Genomic DNA, 18,557 nt, shown 5'->3' with positions numbered 1-18,557 from the left:
TGCAATAAATTAACCTTTATAAATAATGGCACAGCTTAACAAATTGCCTTTTACTAACACCCCCAGCATACCAGTCAGCTCAACTATCCAGAGAACATCAGCGGAACATTGGACACAGACATTTAAACATTGGCAGAAGAAATTTGAACCCGGGTTCTGCAGTCAATTTACCAGAAGCGCCATAAAAGCAGATAAGCAACTGTGGTTACTTTGTAGTATTTCTATATTGTCACAAATACTACTATTAGAAAACAGTTTATTTTTTAAATTTTTTTTATCAATGACAGCACAAATTATATGGTCTTAAAGACTGCGAATCGCCCGAATTTCTTAATATAGGTGCAGTAAGCTGTGCATTGAAATAAAGTGTGTTTAACTTGAGGCTGTTAAAGGGACAATAAGTAACTTTTTAGGTATTTTATTATCTAAAATCAATATTTTTATTCATAAATATGCCCTCAATGGTGTACAAATACCTATGCCAATGTTTAAACTAATCCTTGTAAATGAAGAATTTATTATCTTTATATACATGGGACGGGTAGGTCGACGGAAGCTTCCATGTAGTTCCGCCATCTTGCAAAACTATAATAGCAGAGAGGGACAAAAAGTACTAAGCCAACGCGTTTCCACAACGCGTTTTCGGTCAGAGCCAGAAACGCCGGTGCAGATCAGTGAGAGGCGCTTGAAACTGCACCGGCAAGTTTAAAAGTCTGGATTGCATTCTTATTATGGACCATACATATGCCGCGCCACAGGAGAAGAAAACATCGTCGCCAAAACAGTCAAAAATAGAACGTAAAAGGAAACGTGAGTTAATGTCGGGGAAGCTTTTTCTAGGTGGAAAGAGCTAATGCTGGATAAAGATTTCAAAAGAGACGCTGAAGTGGCCTGTTTTCTTCTCGACAGGTAAGTCAGTGTTTGATGATGATATCTAACAATGCACATAATTCAGAAAATATAACGAATAAAGAAGACATAACTACTAATTACAATATTTCATGTTTTCCACAGTCAGTAATTCATACTGTAACATTCGTTTGTTAGTTGTCATGTTGCAGTTTGTTTGAAATAACACACCTGTTCACCTGAAGGAAAACTCGACGAAGTGCTATTAGAAGACATCCTGTCAAAGCTTTTTGGTACATATCGCCTACTGTAGATGCAACGCGCATTTGAAAAAGTGAGGCGCTGGAGAGCAAAATTAGTTTGAATGCAAAATACAATTTCACCACTAGATGGGAGTAATTCCTACTTACAGTCCCTTTAAAGTCAGCGGACACAACATTAAATATCATCTACAGTGGGTTTCTTTTCTTTACATGACCTGTCATTAACTCCACTGGATAAACTAGGATAACATTAGTTTTATTCTTGTACATGCACTAAAGCAGACAGTTTCGTTAGGTGGTTGAAGAATGTGAACATACTGCTTATGTTTCAGTGCATGCGGAAGGAATAAAACCATCTGTAACATCTGCATGCTTCAACTCTCAGTGCACTGCACAAATGTTAATGTAAAAATCAATTAAATGTTTTGTTTTGATGTTTTGTTCGGTTTGACGGTAATGCAGCCTATCAATTGAAATTATATATATATATATATATATATATATATATATAAAAAATACTTTTCATGTAGTTAATGTCTCTGAATTAATTTGATGTTTTAACTTTTTGTGTAGTTTTGAGGGCTGGTCAGGATAATTTTAATAATTTGTTTAATAATTTGTAATATTTTAACAGCCCACACGGAACATTAAAGCACCATTAATTGAAAAAAGTGTGTTGGTACAGGTGCATTGAAGTGTACCGGGAATATACTAAAATATTAAATCTTCTGATCAAGTTCATGAATTTCTTTCACCATTTCAAATCCATGACTATATGTTGTTTACATATCTTTACAATGTGACCAATGACCACAAAACCAGTAATAAATGTCACTGTTTTAAAATTGATATTTATAAACAAGCTTTTTTTGTTGTTCTTAGGATAGGAGAATATTTGGATGTGATACAGCTATTTGAAAATCTAGAATCTGAGGGTGCAAAAAAAAAAAAAAAAAAAAATAAAAAAAAATAAAACTCAAATATTGCAAATATGCTACTTACAAATATGTATGTAAAGCTGCTTTGCATCCAATCATAATTACTGAAAATGTAAGTTCATAACTATACAAAGTACTGCATCATTATGAATTAATTATTTTTAACTCAAAAAAATTATTTTTATCTATGATATTTTTATACTCTACAAGTAAACTCAAATAAAATATATTGTATTGTACAGTTACTCATAACAGGTCAACAGAGCATACAACTAAAATAAATTACTTATGTATGACTTCAATATTTAAATAATTAAATTGTATATGTAAATCACTCAGTTTTACATTTGTGCTTTAGGCAAAAGTTGTGTTTGGAAACTCTGCCCTTACAGCACCTGTTAGCAGAAATATACTGGATGTTTCAATGCATCCAGTATATATGTGTGACTACAACAAGTTACTTTCTGGGTTTGTGATGTAACAAACCCAGATAAACCCCACCCTCGGGAAAAAGGCAGCAAAGGGGGTGAGGCCATGCTGTGCTGCTTTAGAAAAGAGGAAGAGAAAACTAGAGGTGCATGTAAAAATCTATTCATATATGAATCACGATACTGTCTTCTAATGATTCTAAAGGATTCACAAGTTTTAAAAAAATCAATGTTCTAAAGCAGCGGTTCTTAATACTGTTACCAGTGTCCCCCTAAGCCAAACCCCCAAATGCTCCATTGTGTGTGTGTGTGTGTGTGTTTGTGTTCACTACTGTGTGTGCACTTGGATGGGATAAATGCAGAGCATACATTTTGAGTATGGGACACCATTTTTGGCTACACGTCACGTCACTTACTGTACAGTTTCATTTATTTGAATAAAATACAGCAAAAACAGTGATATTTTCAAATGCTTTTTTTTTATTTCTAAATATATTTTAAATGTTTTTTTATTCCTGTGATGACAAAACTGATTTTTTTAGGAGCCATTATTCCAGTCTTTAGAAATCATTGGTCAATCAATCATTTCAATCATTAGAAAATTGGTAGAGCACTGCGCCCTCAAGCGCAAGGTTGGGGGTTCGATTCCCCGGGAGCACATGATATGTAAAAATTGATAGCCTTAATGCACTGTAAGTCGCTTTGGATAAAAGCATCTGCTAAATGCATACATTTAAATAAATTTAAATGTAAATATAAAATACTGACTTGGTGCATAAGAAACATTACCAGTGTTGAAAACAGTTGTGCTGCTTAATATTTTTGTGATTTTTTTTTGTGGATTTTTTTTTTTTATGAATGTGAAGTTTAAAAGGACAATTTTCTGACATTTTAGATAAATTTAATAAAAGTAATAATTCCTTTTAAAAATCATACTGACTTCAAATCAAAAATGTATCTTATATGATGCTTATCTTTGAGGACACACAGACATACACACATACACAGAAGAAATGTATATATTCTCTATACCTACACCTGAATATAAGCCTTGAAATGCATATTTAAATATGTATTATTATATATTTACCTTTATTCTGGATTGAATTAGACTTCTTCCTCATTTATGATAAAAGTATGCTAATCTAGAGAAAGAGGACAAAAAGAGGACATAGAAACTGGACCAAAATACTTTGTGTGTGTGTGTGTCCTCTCAGGAAGTCACCTCTAATGAGTAGAAGTGTGTCATTGTGCATGTGTGTGAGAAAAACAGAAAGAGGTGGAACAAAAAAAAAGTCATTTTCCATTATAGGAGTACACAAGCCCGATCGCGATTCCCCTGAGCTTTACTCAATAGTCTTCCTAAAGCTGGGTCTCTATGCCTCGGGTAATTGATCAGATAATGAAGAAAAGGAAAAAGAAAGAGACTGAAATGAGAGAGAAAAGCAATAAATGAAGAAAGGAAAACAACAAGAATCGTTTCTGGTATTAAATGTTATTTAAAGATTCAGTTTCATTGAACATTAGAGTATCAGTATCTTGACCGTGACTGCTGTCAGCGCTGTGTTCTGTTTCTCTTTCTCTCTAATATGGATCCAGCGGGTGAGATAGGCTGGAATTGGCTTCCATCACAAATATCACTGTCAGAACATCAATCAAGCCTGCATCTAAACTGTCTCCATGAGAAACTGTAACCTGCAAAAATACTGTATGTCTACATAAACATTTTTGAAATCTACATGTTTCATCTTTTTCAATTATAAACTGAGTTTTGTTTAAATTCGTAAGACCTGTTGCACACTGCATGTATTGTAACTGCAACAGCATGCGTTTGTTGCGCTTTCACAATGTGTTTCTGCCGTATATAACAGATATATTATTTTCAGAAGTGATCAAAATGCCACAATCAAACCCCAGAGATTTTAAATGTATCTAAACATTTCACATTCATTGTATAAGTCTATACACATTAATATAGTGTACTACATTAAATCTGCACTGTACCCAGTTTGTAATGTACAATATAAGAATGTTTGCACAAAGTTTTTTAGCTGTAATTGAGAACTCTGCGACATAGCAATCTCTTAACACTGTGTTTCTCTCTAAAAGATTATTATACAGTATATCCCAGTTTTAGAAGTGTCATTATCACCATTAACATTCAGAACCAACTGTGTCGTTCTGTATTTCACCCGACACCAGGTGCATTCGTCACTCTCAGAGTCATTAGGCATTAGTGAATGACCGTTACTTTAGCTCATAATCACTGTTATTTCCTCTGTGTGGCCACAAGTCAGCACATTTAGACTAAACCCCGCTGGATGCTTCACTATGGAATGTTGCACCCCTGAGCCAGGGTTGCCAGGTTCTCACAAGAAAACCCACCCAATCGCTACTCAAAACTAGCCCAATCATGTTTCGAGGGGATCCACAGTAAAAAATGCATTTCAGGGGATAACATACATGTTTTTTGATGGGGTCCTCCTGCTAAAATTCGCATTCCAGGGGATAAATATCATGTAATTGGAGTTGCTTCAAACCCACGGACATGAAAAACAACCCGCGGCAACAGTGTTAAAGAAGCCCAATTCCATGGCAAACCACGGCAAAACTGCTCTGAGCATCGAGAGTATGTGGACATATCTTCGCTAATGGGAGTTTGCAGTTAAATATATTCATTCCTTTTACCAGTGCAAGTGCTCGTGTCTCTTTAGCTCCGCCTACGGTAAGCCTCCAGGAGCTCGACTGTTTTCAGAGAGAAGCGTAAAGCTGTATCTTTCTTTTATAATTCTGATAAAACTAAAGACTCTTTGGAGATATGAAGGATGCAATAATATTATATAGGTACTCAGGATTAACATGAAACAGAAATTGTGTTATGTCCCCTTTAACAAATTCTATTAAAATGTTGATCTTCTATAATTTTCTAATGTTAACAAATTATACCTTATTGTAGGCAGTGTTGGGGAAAGTTACTTTTAAAAATAATGCTTTACAATATTGTGTTACTGCATTACTGTAGTTATGTTTATGGAAAGTAAGGCATTATATTACTTTTGCTTTTCTTTTTTGTCATCTGGGCTGGGTTTGATTTTTGTTTTTAATAACAAAAACTCAGATATTTTGTTGTGAATTTAAGAGAAATGCGTTACTTTGCTAGCTACTTATGTATTCTGTATGTAATCAGTAATCAGGTTAGGTAACTTACATTACTTGTAATGCATTACCCCCAACACTGATTGCAGTATAACCAAATCATTAGAAAAGGAACAAAATCAAAATATTTTTTTGTTTGCTTGTTTTGCTGTTCAGTGACACTATATTTAAAACAAGATCAATTTATTTGAAAAGCAAACCTACCATAAATACATGTTATCTAAAATTAAGGATGTTTAAATACTGTATATCTATAAGGGAATACAAGACAAACATTTGTGTTTTGGTTTGTGCAATATTGGCCCAATTTTAAGCAGAGATTTGAGATCATTATGAACATTATATTAGATTAATAAATTCTGCTAAAGTGTTGTTCATTGTTAGTTCATGATAAACAATGATGCAAGCATAAACAAACAGAACCTTATTCTATAGTGTTAATGATTTTAATGATTTCAGTACAACAGACGCCATAGAGACGTCACAAACAGGACAGTCACCTCTACGACACAGGGACGTACCGACAGGACAGGCACCCTCTGACACCAGCAGCACATCTGTCTGCAATTTACAGGCTTCTTTGCGCAGGAGACAGTGATTCTCATAGCTCTCGCCGTTAGATCCGCACACTGGAGCATAGTCACTGCTGCACTGTAAAGAGAGAAAGAGGCACAGGTGTCACAGACGCATGCTTCTGTAGTAAATGTTTAATGGTCTGATCAGATGAGGACAAATTTTAATTACATTTGCATTCTGAAACATAAGACACCTATCTGAGTGTATCTGCATGCAGGCAGTGAAGAGTGAAAGAATGGCTGCTATTACATTCTACAGCACACACACACACACACACACACACACACACACACACACACACACACACACACACACACACACACAGAAGACCGCTGGTGTCATTATGGCCAGCTGTGGTGTGGTGTCTGGAGGAAGCAGGTCACCCAGAGGCAAGAACACAGAAGGTGAACCAGTTTCACTCGTATATCAACCCCACAGAATCAGATAGAGGTTATTTACATCAGTCATTAAACAAGAGGTCATCCATCTATCTGAATACACACACACACAACTGACATACAGCAAACACACTGTAAAATCAGTGGAAACACACATGCACACCAAACACAGAACTGCTGACTAACAGCCTGAGGGTAAAAGACAGCAAACGTGAGAAGGACAAAACAGAGACACAGGAGGGAAGGTGACTCTTTGATAGTCTGAAATCTCTAGTGTGATTTATAAAATCACAGGCAACCAGCCATAAATATCGGAGAAGGTGATTTAATGTATCAGAACACAGTGAAACTGTTTGAAATGTCCACTGGAAATATACTTTGCAGTGATGCAGGGTGGATTTTTGAGATATAGAGGCAATGGAAATCTTATCTTTGTTAATTCATGAACGCAAAAGAAAATGGTCAATTTCATAATATATATATATATATATATATATATATATATATATTAGTGCTGTCAAAATTAGCGCGTTAACGCATTCGATTAATTTGAAATATTTAACGTGTTAAAAAAAAATAACGCAATTAACGCGGTTGCAGTTTTTTTTATTTCCAGTTGTGGCCTATGTGTGTTCAACGTGCAAAGAAATATGGATAAGACCAAGGAAGGACTTTTAGATGGAAAGTTTCAGTATAAAACTCTGCCGGATTACTCTTCAGTCTGCCACAAGAAACATTACTCTTCATTTAGTCTGCCACAAGAAACAGCAACATTAAAATCATGAACTCAAATGTCATCGTTTAAAAAAAAAAAAACAATGACTGTAACAGTGCGTAAATCAGACCTTTCTGTAACGCAAACGTTAATAAGCTTAAACGAAAATAAAGAAATAATTGTGTAGCGGAGTATTTTTTGTACACAGTGCCGCGAACTGTCAATCACTCCTGTACGCGTGCATCACTGTCCTCCTCGCAGCTGCAGCAACTTGCGCTCTCTCTCTTCATCAAGCTTTAAAACAAAAAGGGAACAAAAAGATCATATTGTCTTTGTGCATAGGCTATAGATTAATTAGATAAATGAATATCTAAATTTGTGCCTTGCCGTCTACGGTATTTTTTTAGAACTTAGAAAAAAGATGCTGCAGCCAATGAACAGCCAGCGGGGGCTGCAGGACGACTCAACCTCCGCAGACAGTTTTTAATGTTTATCAGACAATAAATACTCAAGATTTTGCTTTAGTATAACTCACAACGAGTTTCACACACCTTCTCCGGCCACATTGAGTTGTTGACACTTAACAGTGGGAAAAGCGACACATGCGCTATTCACTTGTATAACTTAAGGGTGAATGGGTAATGTAGTTTCTGCTCTGGTTGGGATGAATTAGGAAGCTTGCATTGTGAAGGGCGCTCTGAAAATCGGCAGTGCAGGTAAAAGATTAAAACCTCTATTAAAACAGATGTCCAAATGAGCGTACCGGTACGCTAAAAGCACGTTCTGGGCGCACGGAGAGGTGGCAGTACGCTCAAGAGCTATATTTGGAAGTGGCGGTACTGAGTACTGGTGTGTACCGGCCCACTTAAAGCACTGGTAATGACTATACTTTGAAATTTTTTTGCAGTCCACTTAGAATTCAGCATGGAAATCATTTTTGTTTTTTATTGGCATTGATTGTTTTGAAATTCAAATGGTACTTACATGCCTGTGTTTTTATTTCTGTAATAAATATGGCTTTCAAGCCAACAGTTAATTTGGAGGATATTGATGGTTTATTGCAGGTATGTTGTTTACATGAGAAAATCTGTGTTACAAGTTAAACAAAAATTCCAATAAACAATCATACTTTGTCTTGAGTTTACATTAATTATTTACATTTTAAATTTACATATCCAAAAAGTTTCAGTCTTTTAATTGCGATTAATCGCGTTTAATTTCGATTAATCGCGATTAATTTAAAAAAATTGTGCGATTAATTAGTTAATTTTTTTTAATCGATTGACAGCACTAATATATATATATATATATTAGGGGTGTAACGGTTCACAAAATTCACGGTTCGGTTCGATACGATACACTGATGTCACGGTTCGGTTCGGTTCGGTTCGATACGTTTTAGATACAGCAAAATGTAAAAACATCTCAACTTTTCAGAATGCCGCAAGCGCACCGCGGGTCATGTGACAAGAACCAACCAATCAGCTTCATCCTTTCCCGTAATAACGTTGAGAGCTCAGCCAAGATGAAGGAACAGCTGATCATAGTTGTATATGGATTGCAATTTTGAAATAAATTCAGTAGCAGAGCTACTGCAAGCGATTTTTAGAGCTGCAAATCCATTTATCCTTCGCTGAAATTTCCGCGTCTCATGGAGAGAGCACGTCATTGTTGCTTAGCAAAGACAGACGCCTCAGGAGAAAGACGCGCTTAGCGTTTTCCATGCGTTTTTAGGCACGATATGTGAACGGCCCCTAATGCGCTCGCTCACTCAGCACGCGCTGAAGGCTCGTTGCAAAATGTCTAATGCATTTAACAGACCAGAAATATAAGATCCTAAAATAACCAACAGGTCTGGTGTTTGGGTTGGATTCCCTGTAAGCTATAGTGTCTAAATGCTGCAGGGATAGTTTGCTGCGTGCATGTTTCTCCTTTTTTTCGTCTTTTCCCAGATAGTACTGACGCATATATCCCAGATATTCCCGCTGTTTTTTTTTTTTTTTTTTTTGTAATCCCGCTGGTGTACCCTGTCATGTTGCAGATGCGACATACCGTTGTTTATTTATCCACCACTCTCTTGCCATCACCATTATAGCTTAAAGGGAATCCAAAGTGCACCCAAACACCAGACCTGTTGGTTATTGGAGGATCTTCTCATTTCTAGTCTGTTAAACGCATTGGCTATTTTGCAACGAGCCTTCAGCGTGTACTGAGTGAGATGGCGCCTGCTGAGTAGCCTAACATAAACATATAAGATGGTGTTTTTTTCTTCTTCGGGAGTGTCAGGGGCGTTGCCTGTTACGTTGTTTGGGTTATTGGGCTACCTTGTTGAACGCATATCATTATATTTCTTTCTCTCTCTTTTTTTTTTTTTTCAAATATAATTAATTACTCCAACGAACCGTTCGGTATACATAATGCGTACCGCGTACCGAACCGAAAGCGTCGTACCGAACGGTTCAATACGAATACGCGTATCGTTACACCCCTAATATATATATATATATATATATATATATATATATATATATATATATATATATATAAGCACTTTTTCCATAGTGCATTATTTATAAACTATAAACAATTTGAGGTTTTCATTACATAACCTTTTCTGGTTTTTCTGATGTAGTACACTTGCTCTGTAGCTCACCTGCTACAACTGCATTTGAGATACGAGGTGCTTGGTACCAGTCCCGTTAAACACGAGTACCGATAAAAGAGCTTACGGACTTGCAAAGCAAACTAAAATGGCATGGTTGCTTCAGCAAATGTGTTTTTATCTCACATTTGCTTTTGTTAACACTATCGGTTGGGTTTATTATTTTCAAATGCAATAGAGCATTAGCCATTTACCAGTGACATTTCATTCAAAACTGCCTTGATAACATTCAACATGTTCATTTGCACTTTTAGTGGCACTTACTTCATAATTCACTGTAAGAAGTATTTCTGGTGCAAATATATAAATAGCTATGTAATATCATTTTGCAGAACAGGCATATTTTTCCAGTGAGCCCTGAGGTGACAAAGTCCCATTAAGCTTTGCATTTGAATTTTTGTTGGTAGTGTTTCAAAAATAATATAGTAACTATTATAATACACTTCCAGCTCACTCAAAGATCATTTCGTATTATTTTAAGTTCAGTCATTCCAAATTTACCAAAAGTGGTGATGTCACAATAGGCAAATCTATTTTCAAATCTAGTAAAATCAGGTCGGTTTTTGTGTGAGGGTGTGCTTGGCATCTGACTTTAGAACCCCCACAATATACATTTTGCTTTCATTTATGAAACTACTTGAAGTATTGCTGTTGGAATTACATGATTTGCAATGCTTTTAATGAAAAAGACCCATATATCTAAATCTGAACTGTGTAAGTTGATACAGATGTGTGAGGCAAATCAACAAAATAAATAAGAAAGACAAAAGACATAGGATCTACAGCTGGAGGCAGATGCTACATGATTTCAACAGATGTGTGCCTGTGTGTGTGGGTATGTAGCAATTGATTTAATCACTGCACTTATCTTCAACACACACACACACACACACATGCACACTTCCAATCGTACTGACTTTGTTGTCAGGTAAATATATCAAGATGAGACTCAGACATTTAATATCTATATTAGCAAAAAGAGAGAGTGGAAGTGAGAGCTCCAACATGTGATGAGCAATTGACAGAATGGAGAAATGAATGAAACACTGAGCAGAAAGTTGCAGAGAACTGAAAGTCTGAAATTAGAAAATGGATACCATGCCCAGTGAAGGATGCATAGGGAGAAAGGAAAGATGATATAACTGCTGTTTCCTCATACATCTTCAACCAGCAGCCGCTTTTTGACGAGGATATTAAAACATGTCATTAAGAGAAATTCTTTCTTCCTGTTCTTCCATTTACTGTAACTGCTCTCATCTATCTCTCATATCGTTTTTCCTGCTCTGTAGAACTGCATCCCTCACAGTGTCCTCGCACAACCAGGCATCTTTTACCATCCAGTCTCATTGTTAGGTGTATCATATACTGCACAAGAATCTTCAGACCCAAAACTACAGTAATTACTACAGGAACATTTAATAATGCAGTCTCTTAAATGCTTTCAAAATGGAGTGATCTCATTAGATATTTTGTTTTATTTTTATATCAAATAATATCAAATCTTTAGATTTAAATACAAATCAGACAATAAGATTATTAACTAATGATAAGCTCGGTTTCAGCCAAAACAGCTTGACATTATTTAACACTCAAAAACAAATGACTCCAGAATAAAACATTACAAATACGACTGGATGAGCAACATTAAAAAGATGATGTTCACACTTGCACACCTGCACATTAATTCTAGACTAATGTGCCAAGCTATGCATTCAAGTGATGTTTGAAATATATTTATGAAATAAATTACACCACAATGTCATAATTATGCATGGAAAAGTCATAATTTTCTTTTCGTGTGAACTTTTTTTGCAAAAAAAAAAAAAAAATGATGAAATTATTTATTTAATTTACAATATATATTTATATTAAACTAACTAAAGTTGTATCTAATATAATTAAACAGACGTTTGTGAGATAAATGTTCTGTTCTGTTTCATCGTAGACCATTTGAGGGGAACTTGGATCATTAAATAAAGTGCAATGTTTTTGATTACCTAAAGGGGTCACTGTATCCACTAAATAAAAGAGCACGAAACATGTCCTGTACCATTAAAATGCACCGATTCTGAAACACTGTAAGTCTCATTAAATGTCCAGAGAAACTGTTGCATACACACACCTGCCAAATCAAACACAATAACTGACTATATACTGAGATGTGTTGAAAAAAGAATTGTAAGAGAAAGCTTGAATTAATCAGAGCTCTTAGACACAGTAAAAAGGAGTGATTGAAAAGGAGTGAAAGTGGGAGGGGTAAGATGGTCTGGGCAGAAGTCAGTTAGCATGTAACTGTGTGTGTGTGTGTGTGTGTGTGCATATGTGTGGGTGTGTGTGTGGTTGTTTGTGTGTGTGTGTGTGTGTGTTTGTGTAGGTTACTGTGTTATGGCTCCTAATGGAAGCTATCGCTAGAATTATTGAGCTACAGCATTCAGTCCTTCATATCACTTCATTAGGACACTGCCAAGGTGATGGCCTCTGTCTGTTGTGTGTGTGTGTGTGTGTTTGTGTGTGTGCTCTTGTTTTTGTGACATTTCAGGACACAACTGACATGGGTATGACACAGGTATTTCAAGGGGAGGGTGACTTATGATGACCCATGTCCACATTCTTCAAAACACTTATAAATCATACAGAATGAGTTTTTTTGAGAAAGTAAAAATACACAAAGTTTCCTGTGAGGGTTAGGGTTAGGTGTAGGGTTGGTGAAGGGCGATAGAAACTAGTTTGTACAGTATAAAAACCATTACACCTATGGGATGTCCCCCCTTTTCACAAAAACAAACATAAGTGTGTGTGTTTGTGTGTGTGTGTGTGTGTGTGTGTGTGTGCAGAGAGAAGAGAGGGGAAGAACATGTCAAAAACAAAAATTCCCACTTTCCCAGCCATTCGTGTATAAAAATGTGTGTTAGTGTTGTTTTTACTGTGGCTGCAAGGCCCTAAGTGAACATATACAAGTAGGTGATAGAAGGGTTAGTGTGTCTGAGCATCACTTCTACACACACACACATTCAATAAATACTACTTTTCTTTCTCTCATCTAAAAACATTTCTTTGTTAATAAATTGTCTTTAGTAAAATGCTCCTTGTACATACATACATACATATATACAGTACACACACACATATACAGTATACATACATACATATATATATATATATATATATATATATATATATATATATATATATATATATATATATATATATATTAATGCTGGGCAACAATAATTTCTTTTTTTATTGCGATTAATCGCATTATTGTCTTCGATTAACTGCAATTAATCACATTGTTATGTGATTAGAGCCTATGGAATCATCAATAATCTAAAAATATACTTGAAAACATACTGATAAACTAACGTTAAATATAAAAAATAATTTAAAACAGCTAGTTCATATATAGTCGAACGCAATTGTCATATTGCGCATCCTGTGACAAATTTGCCACATCTGCGCATGGAAGTTAGCAGTCTAATGTTCTGCAAAATCAGTCAAAAAAAATGTGAAAATCAATAGTAGATTTCATTTAAAGTCCATTTGGAGTAAAGCTGAATTGAACTGATGCATCAGTCATACAGCACTCCGGACCACGCGCCTCATGACGAGACCAACGCGCCGCCACAGAAACAAGAATGAGATGCATTCGAACATAACTGTGGTATTAAACTCAGTTAGTGAGGGCTTGTTTAAAATAGTGCACATTAGGGCTGCATGATGTGTCGTTTAAGCATCGATATCTCGATGTACGAATCCACGATAGTCACATCGCAGAATGTGCGATGTAGGCTGTCGTAGTTGAACAGTTATTCATTAACTGTACGGGCCAGCTGCTCCCCGACCCTTGAAGAATGTGATTCGCGGAGAGCGCAAGAGAGCATGCAAGAGAGAGGGAGAGCGGACGAGAGAGAGAGCGCAGGAGAAAGAGAGTGAGAGAGAGCGCGCACGAGAGAGAGAGCGTGAGAGAGAGAGAGAGAGAGAGAGAGAGAGAGAGAGACAGAGAGAGAGAGACAGAGAGAGCGAGCGAGCCCCGGCCGCACGCTCACCAACTTCAAACAACACGGGCGCTATCTTGCTCTCTCTCCCTGGCGCATATTAATCAATTTACACGATGGTGTCGATGTTTAAATCATTTAAAATGAGAATGTAAGTGTGCTCACCCCATTTTTGTTTGTAAGAAAAAAATTGATTAGATTTCATATCGCAATATATATCGCAGAGAAATAAAATATCGAAATGACATTTTTTCCCAATATCATGCAGCCCTAGTGCACATATATAGGTCATTCAGATTACTTGTTAAATTGCAATGAAATACTTAATATCTGAAGCCGATGTACGTCTGATTGTGGATAGAGATTTCACTGGCTACATGTGCTAATCCTCATTTGCACGCGCTCGTGTGTGTGTGAAATGCGGTACTGAAGTGAAATAGCTGGGCAGTTTGATAGCTGAATTAAAATAGGCCGCCTCATAACCTGCGGGTCGGGTTGGGACAGGTAAGGAAATTTTACTTTGTTTTCGGTATGGGCTGGGGCAGGCCAAATAATTTCATAAAAGCGGGATATATATTCTTCAACAAGAATGCATCAACAGGAAACTGGACATCATTCAATGATCTGTTGAACCAGTAAATTTCCATTTTCTCAATTACTGATTTGAGCTTTGTGCATGAATTCTACTGGTTCCCGTCTTAGATCCATTATTGTAAGACAGTTACATGCACAGATGTGTAATTTAAAAAGTGTCAGTGTATGTTTTTCATCGTGTTTCATTTCTAAATTAGAACATGACAGGCTCAAAGCCATGCCAGACCAGATATTATATAGTGCTTTGACTCTTGCACATAGCCATTTGATCACACATTGCAAGACAGATGGCTAGAGTGCAAGCATCAATTAAAGAGAGAAAAAGCACTTTGCTTGACATTTATGCAGATACACTGACAACCACCGCACACAGGACATATAGGTGAGTATTTCAAATTCACATATACACTACCGTTCAAAAGTTTGGAGTAATTTTATTCAGCAAGGATGCATTCAATTTATCAAAGGTGACATTAAAGGCATTTATAATGTTACAGAAGAATTCTGATTAAAATCAATTCAGTTTTTTTGAACTGTCTATTATGATTTCCACACAATTTAAGCTGTACACTAATTTTTACATTTATAGTAATAGTAATAATAAATGCTTCTTTAACACCAAATCAGCATATTAGAATGATTCTGAAAGGTCACACTGAAGACTATAGTAAAGATGCTGAAAATGTAGTTTTGTATCACAGGAATAAATTATTTTTATATATATTCAAAAATCGAAAACCATTGTTTTAAATTGTACAAATATATTACAATTTTAATATATTTTTAATCAAATAAATTTAACCATGTTGAACACAACAAACTTCTTTCAAAAGACCCCAAACTTATGATAGGTATTGTATTATACAAGCAAAGTGTTCACACAAGATGTGTAATTGCTTTTTTGTCTGTGATTGTTTATTAAAGTCTGGTCTGTATGTGTCAGATACATTTTTAAACATCTCAGGCTCAGGCTATGAGTGTTCTTTTCATAAGGTGCCATGTCAAATTAAAAACAGTTCAATAAATTATTTCAGACACTCACCATCACCCTCCACTGTTCGACTCCCAAACACATACTAGTTAAATGTGCAAATTTTTTTTTTTATACCTGCCTCAGTCAGGTCACTTGAACAAACAGATTGCAGTACCATTTGGTGTTGCTAGTGGTCCAGAAAGAGACTGACCGCCTTCCATTTTGGTCCTTCGCTCTCTCTCTCTGAGTATGAGAGTTGGATCAATAGCATGTCTGTAAGTGAACTTGTGCGAATCACATCCATTCATCTCGCTCTTACACATTTTTCTGTTAGGGAGTCTGGAAGCAGGGCAGAGCAGGGCGTCCAACCGCAGGAGAAGGGCATCCCCACACACGCCTGGGTACCATCTCTTGCGGCACATGATACTTAACCGATAACCCTCCCCACCACAGCTAGAGGCACTCACATGGCCCCAGACTAGTGTTAGTGCCGCTCGATTTTATTAAGGGCAGAAATGAAAGCAGCGTGACCCTTCTTAAGTGCACAAGGCATCTTTGTGCCGAGCTTGGCTGGGCGATCGAGCAGATGCATCAAAGGAAATTCCCCCCCGCATGCTGCGCTAGCAGACAGATAATGTTATTTACCTGAGTGATGCAGCTTGGCCTGCAACAAGACACAGATGCACAATGTTTGATCGAAGTGAAACACTCTGACCGGGCGAGAGAATGTGTGTGTGTTTTCTGTGAGAAGGTATGTGGAGGTGTGTTTTAATTTGTGACAGTTTGTTTACTCCACGTGTGGTACTGCCTTTAACAAGGTCCCACATTCAACATGTGTGCTAATGAGTGGGGAGCACTGATTCCTACCTTAAAATCACAAATGCATGTCACTGTGTCCCCGATTCGCAGACACTCGCCATCAAACTTGCATGTGTTTGTGTCACACAGAAAAAGATCAGTGTCCTGCTCTTCAAACCCTGTCATGAAATAAACACAAATATAGGTTATAGATTACAAACAGATATTATCCAAAACATGCTACATACTAAAGGTCTTTTTTATTAATACTGAAATAATGGTGTCAATAACAATAATAATGGTTAGACATTTATAATGTTATAAATATTTATATTTCAAATAAATGGTCTTCTTTTGAATTTTCTTCCTTTCCCTAAGTGCACCAGCGGTCAGATGAAGCACTGTAGTATATTAAATCTGAATAAACACATCATTGGTGTGAAACAACCTCACAGAATTACTTCCTCGGGACAAAAATACTTTTGGTTCCAAGCTGGATAGAGGATATTCAAGCTAAAGCATATCATGACTGCAGTTGTAAACAATAGATACTCTGTTATAAAAGCTGCTTTGATAAAATAGAGCATGTCCCTGGTTTGAGGTCATAACAGCCTTGTGTATGAATCTTACACAGTTTTATTTTTTTTATCAACATAAATGGAGAGTTGTTCATGCAGACATACAGTTGACAACAGATAACATATTTGCAATAAGGGAAATATCTCACTACTACAAACAAAAGTAAGACTCAGATGGATAAACTAGCATGATAAGGAAAAAGACAGGTTCCAAAACCATTAAATGTGTGACACGTTACACAAATACACCTCCATACCATATACAATGCATTGAGCCAAAATTTAACTCAAAGGCTTCTCTCTGTAAACACAAAGATGAACAGGATGATCCAGGATGAATATTTCATAAGCTCCACCATCTGCAAGTCAAAGATCAGGATGAGCCGAGCATCCACGTCACACATTACAACATGGAACCACACTGACCCTTGTGAAAAAAAATGCACTTAAGTGCATTGATTGTATACTTGAAATCCTTAAACTTATTTTATAAGTATATTTCAGGTAATATAATTTATATGAATTAAAATGTTAAATTAGCATACTCTCAAGGAATATATTTTCATAAATATGTTTTTACAAACTTAAGCATATTTTAAATAAGGTTGACAAAAAAACGAAGACAATTTTACAATAAACACTTTGCATATTCTTTAAAACACTGAATGCATCAAGAAGTGCTGCATGGGGTATGAAATCTCGGTGCTCTTTGGTTGTATAGGATAGTATATATTTAAGGACAAGAACTCCAAGGCACTTGAACAGTTAAAAAGCCTTTATTGCATCACTAGCTTTATACATTAAAACTCTTTTGGTGAGAGGTACATCTACGCGTTGCGGCTCCATGCCTTAATCAGGGAGTCTATGCTACACTGTCTGATGAAAATATGCAAAAATTGTGCATTCAACAGTATAGCTTACTGTAAATACAGTATATTATATGGTTGCATGATAATATTATTATTACTAAATCAAAATATTTTACATCTGTGAAATACCAATATTCATATTTAATTTAATTTTAATTTCATCATTTTCAAATGTTAAACTTTTATTTAGACAGAAACCCACAGGGGACCCTTAACGTTTCTCTGACATTTCATACTTTTACTTGAGCACTAATAAAGTCGGTTGCACATAGGATACATTTCAGCACTATTTAATTAGCCAATACAATGAAGTTGCAATACATATAAGGAAGTCCACAACAAATGCAGCCTTGGTTACAAAGGTTAATTTGAATGTGAGAACTTGTCATATTAACATTTGTATTTTTATGTTGAAATTTTCACTCACAGCTCTGATGTGAATATCTGAATCTTTCAATTTGCACACACAGACAATAATCAAAACACCTGTGTTTTGAATTGGAAGTTGCACATTAATAGCTACAAATTTGTAGAATGACATTCACATAAAGAAACTGACATACATAAATGTTTATGACATATATACTTTTGGACTTTACTTCAATTTTGCTGCACAATGTCAAGTCGGCACTTACAACGCGAGGGGCTGTCGCGCTGTTTTGTGTTTATTTTATTATTAAAGTTTTCATTTTGAATGTTGAATGCACTTGATTGAAGAAGGAGGCGGAACCGGCGACCATTCAAAATGAAACTTTAAAGCTGCAG

The 18,557-nt window shown here is 36.0% G+C and overlaps 1 protein-coding gene across 2 annotated transcripts in view; it reads right to left on the bottom strand.

Annotated features, from left to right (window-relative positions):
* Positions 1 to 18,557, bottom strand: part of LOC113050880 (tomoregulin-2-like) — a 63,588-nt gene that overhangs the window by 33,757 nt on the left and 11,274 nt on the right. The window contains exons 2-3 of one of the 2 annotated variants that reach the window (XM_026214297.1): positions 16,415 to 16,524; positions 6,135 to 6,285 (exon numbers count right to left, since the gene is read on the bottom strand). In XM_026214297.1, coding sequence (XP_026070082.1) covers positions 6,135 to 6,285; positions 16,415 to 16,524 — 261 coding nt within the window. The remainder of the gene's footprint in view (positions 1 to 6,134; positions 6,286 to 16,414; positions 16,525 to 18,557) is intronic. The other variant, XM_026214298.1, reaches the window with a different exon arrangement.

This window comes from Carassius auratus, chromosome 31 (genome assembly GCF_003368295.1).
Source record: "Carassius auratus strain Wakin chromosome 31, ASM336829v1, whole genome shotgun sequence".
NCBI classification, from domain to species: domain Eukaryota; kingdom Metazoa; phylum Chordata; class Actinopteri; order Cypriniformes; family Cyprinidae; genus Carassius; species Carassius auratus.
The sequence above is the reverse complement of the archived record's forward strand: the minus strand, read 5'-3'. Positions and strand labels throughout refer to the sequence as shown.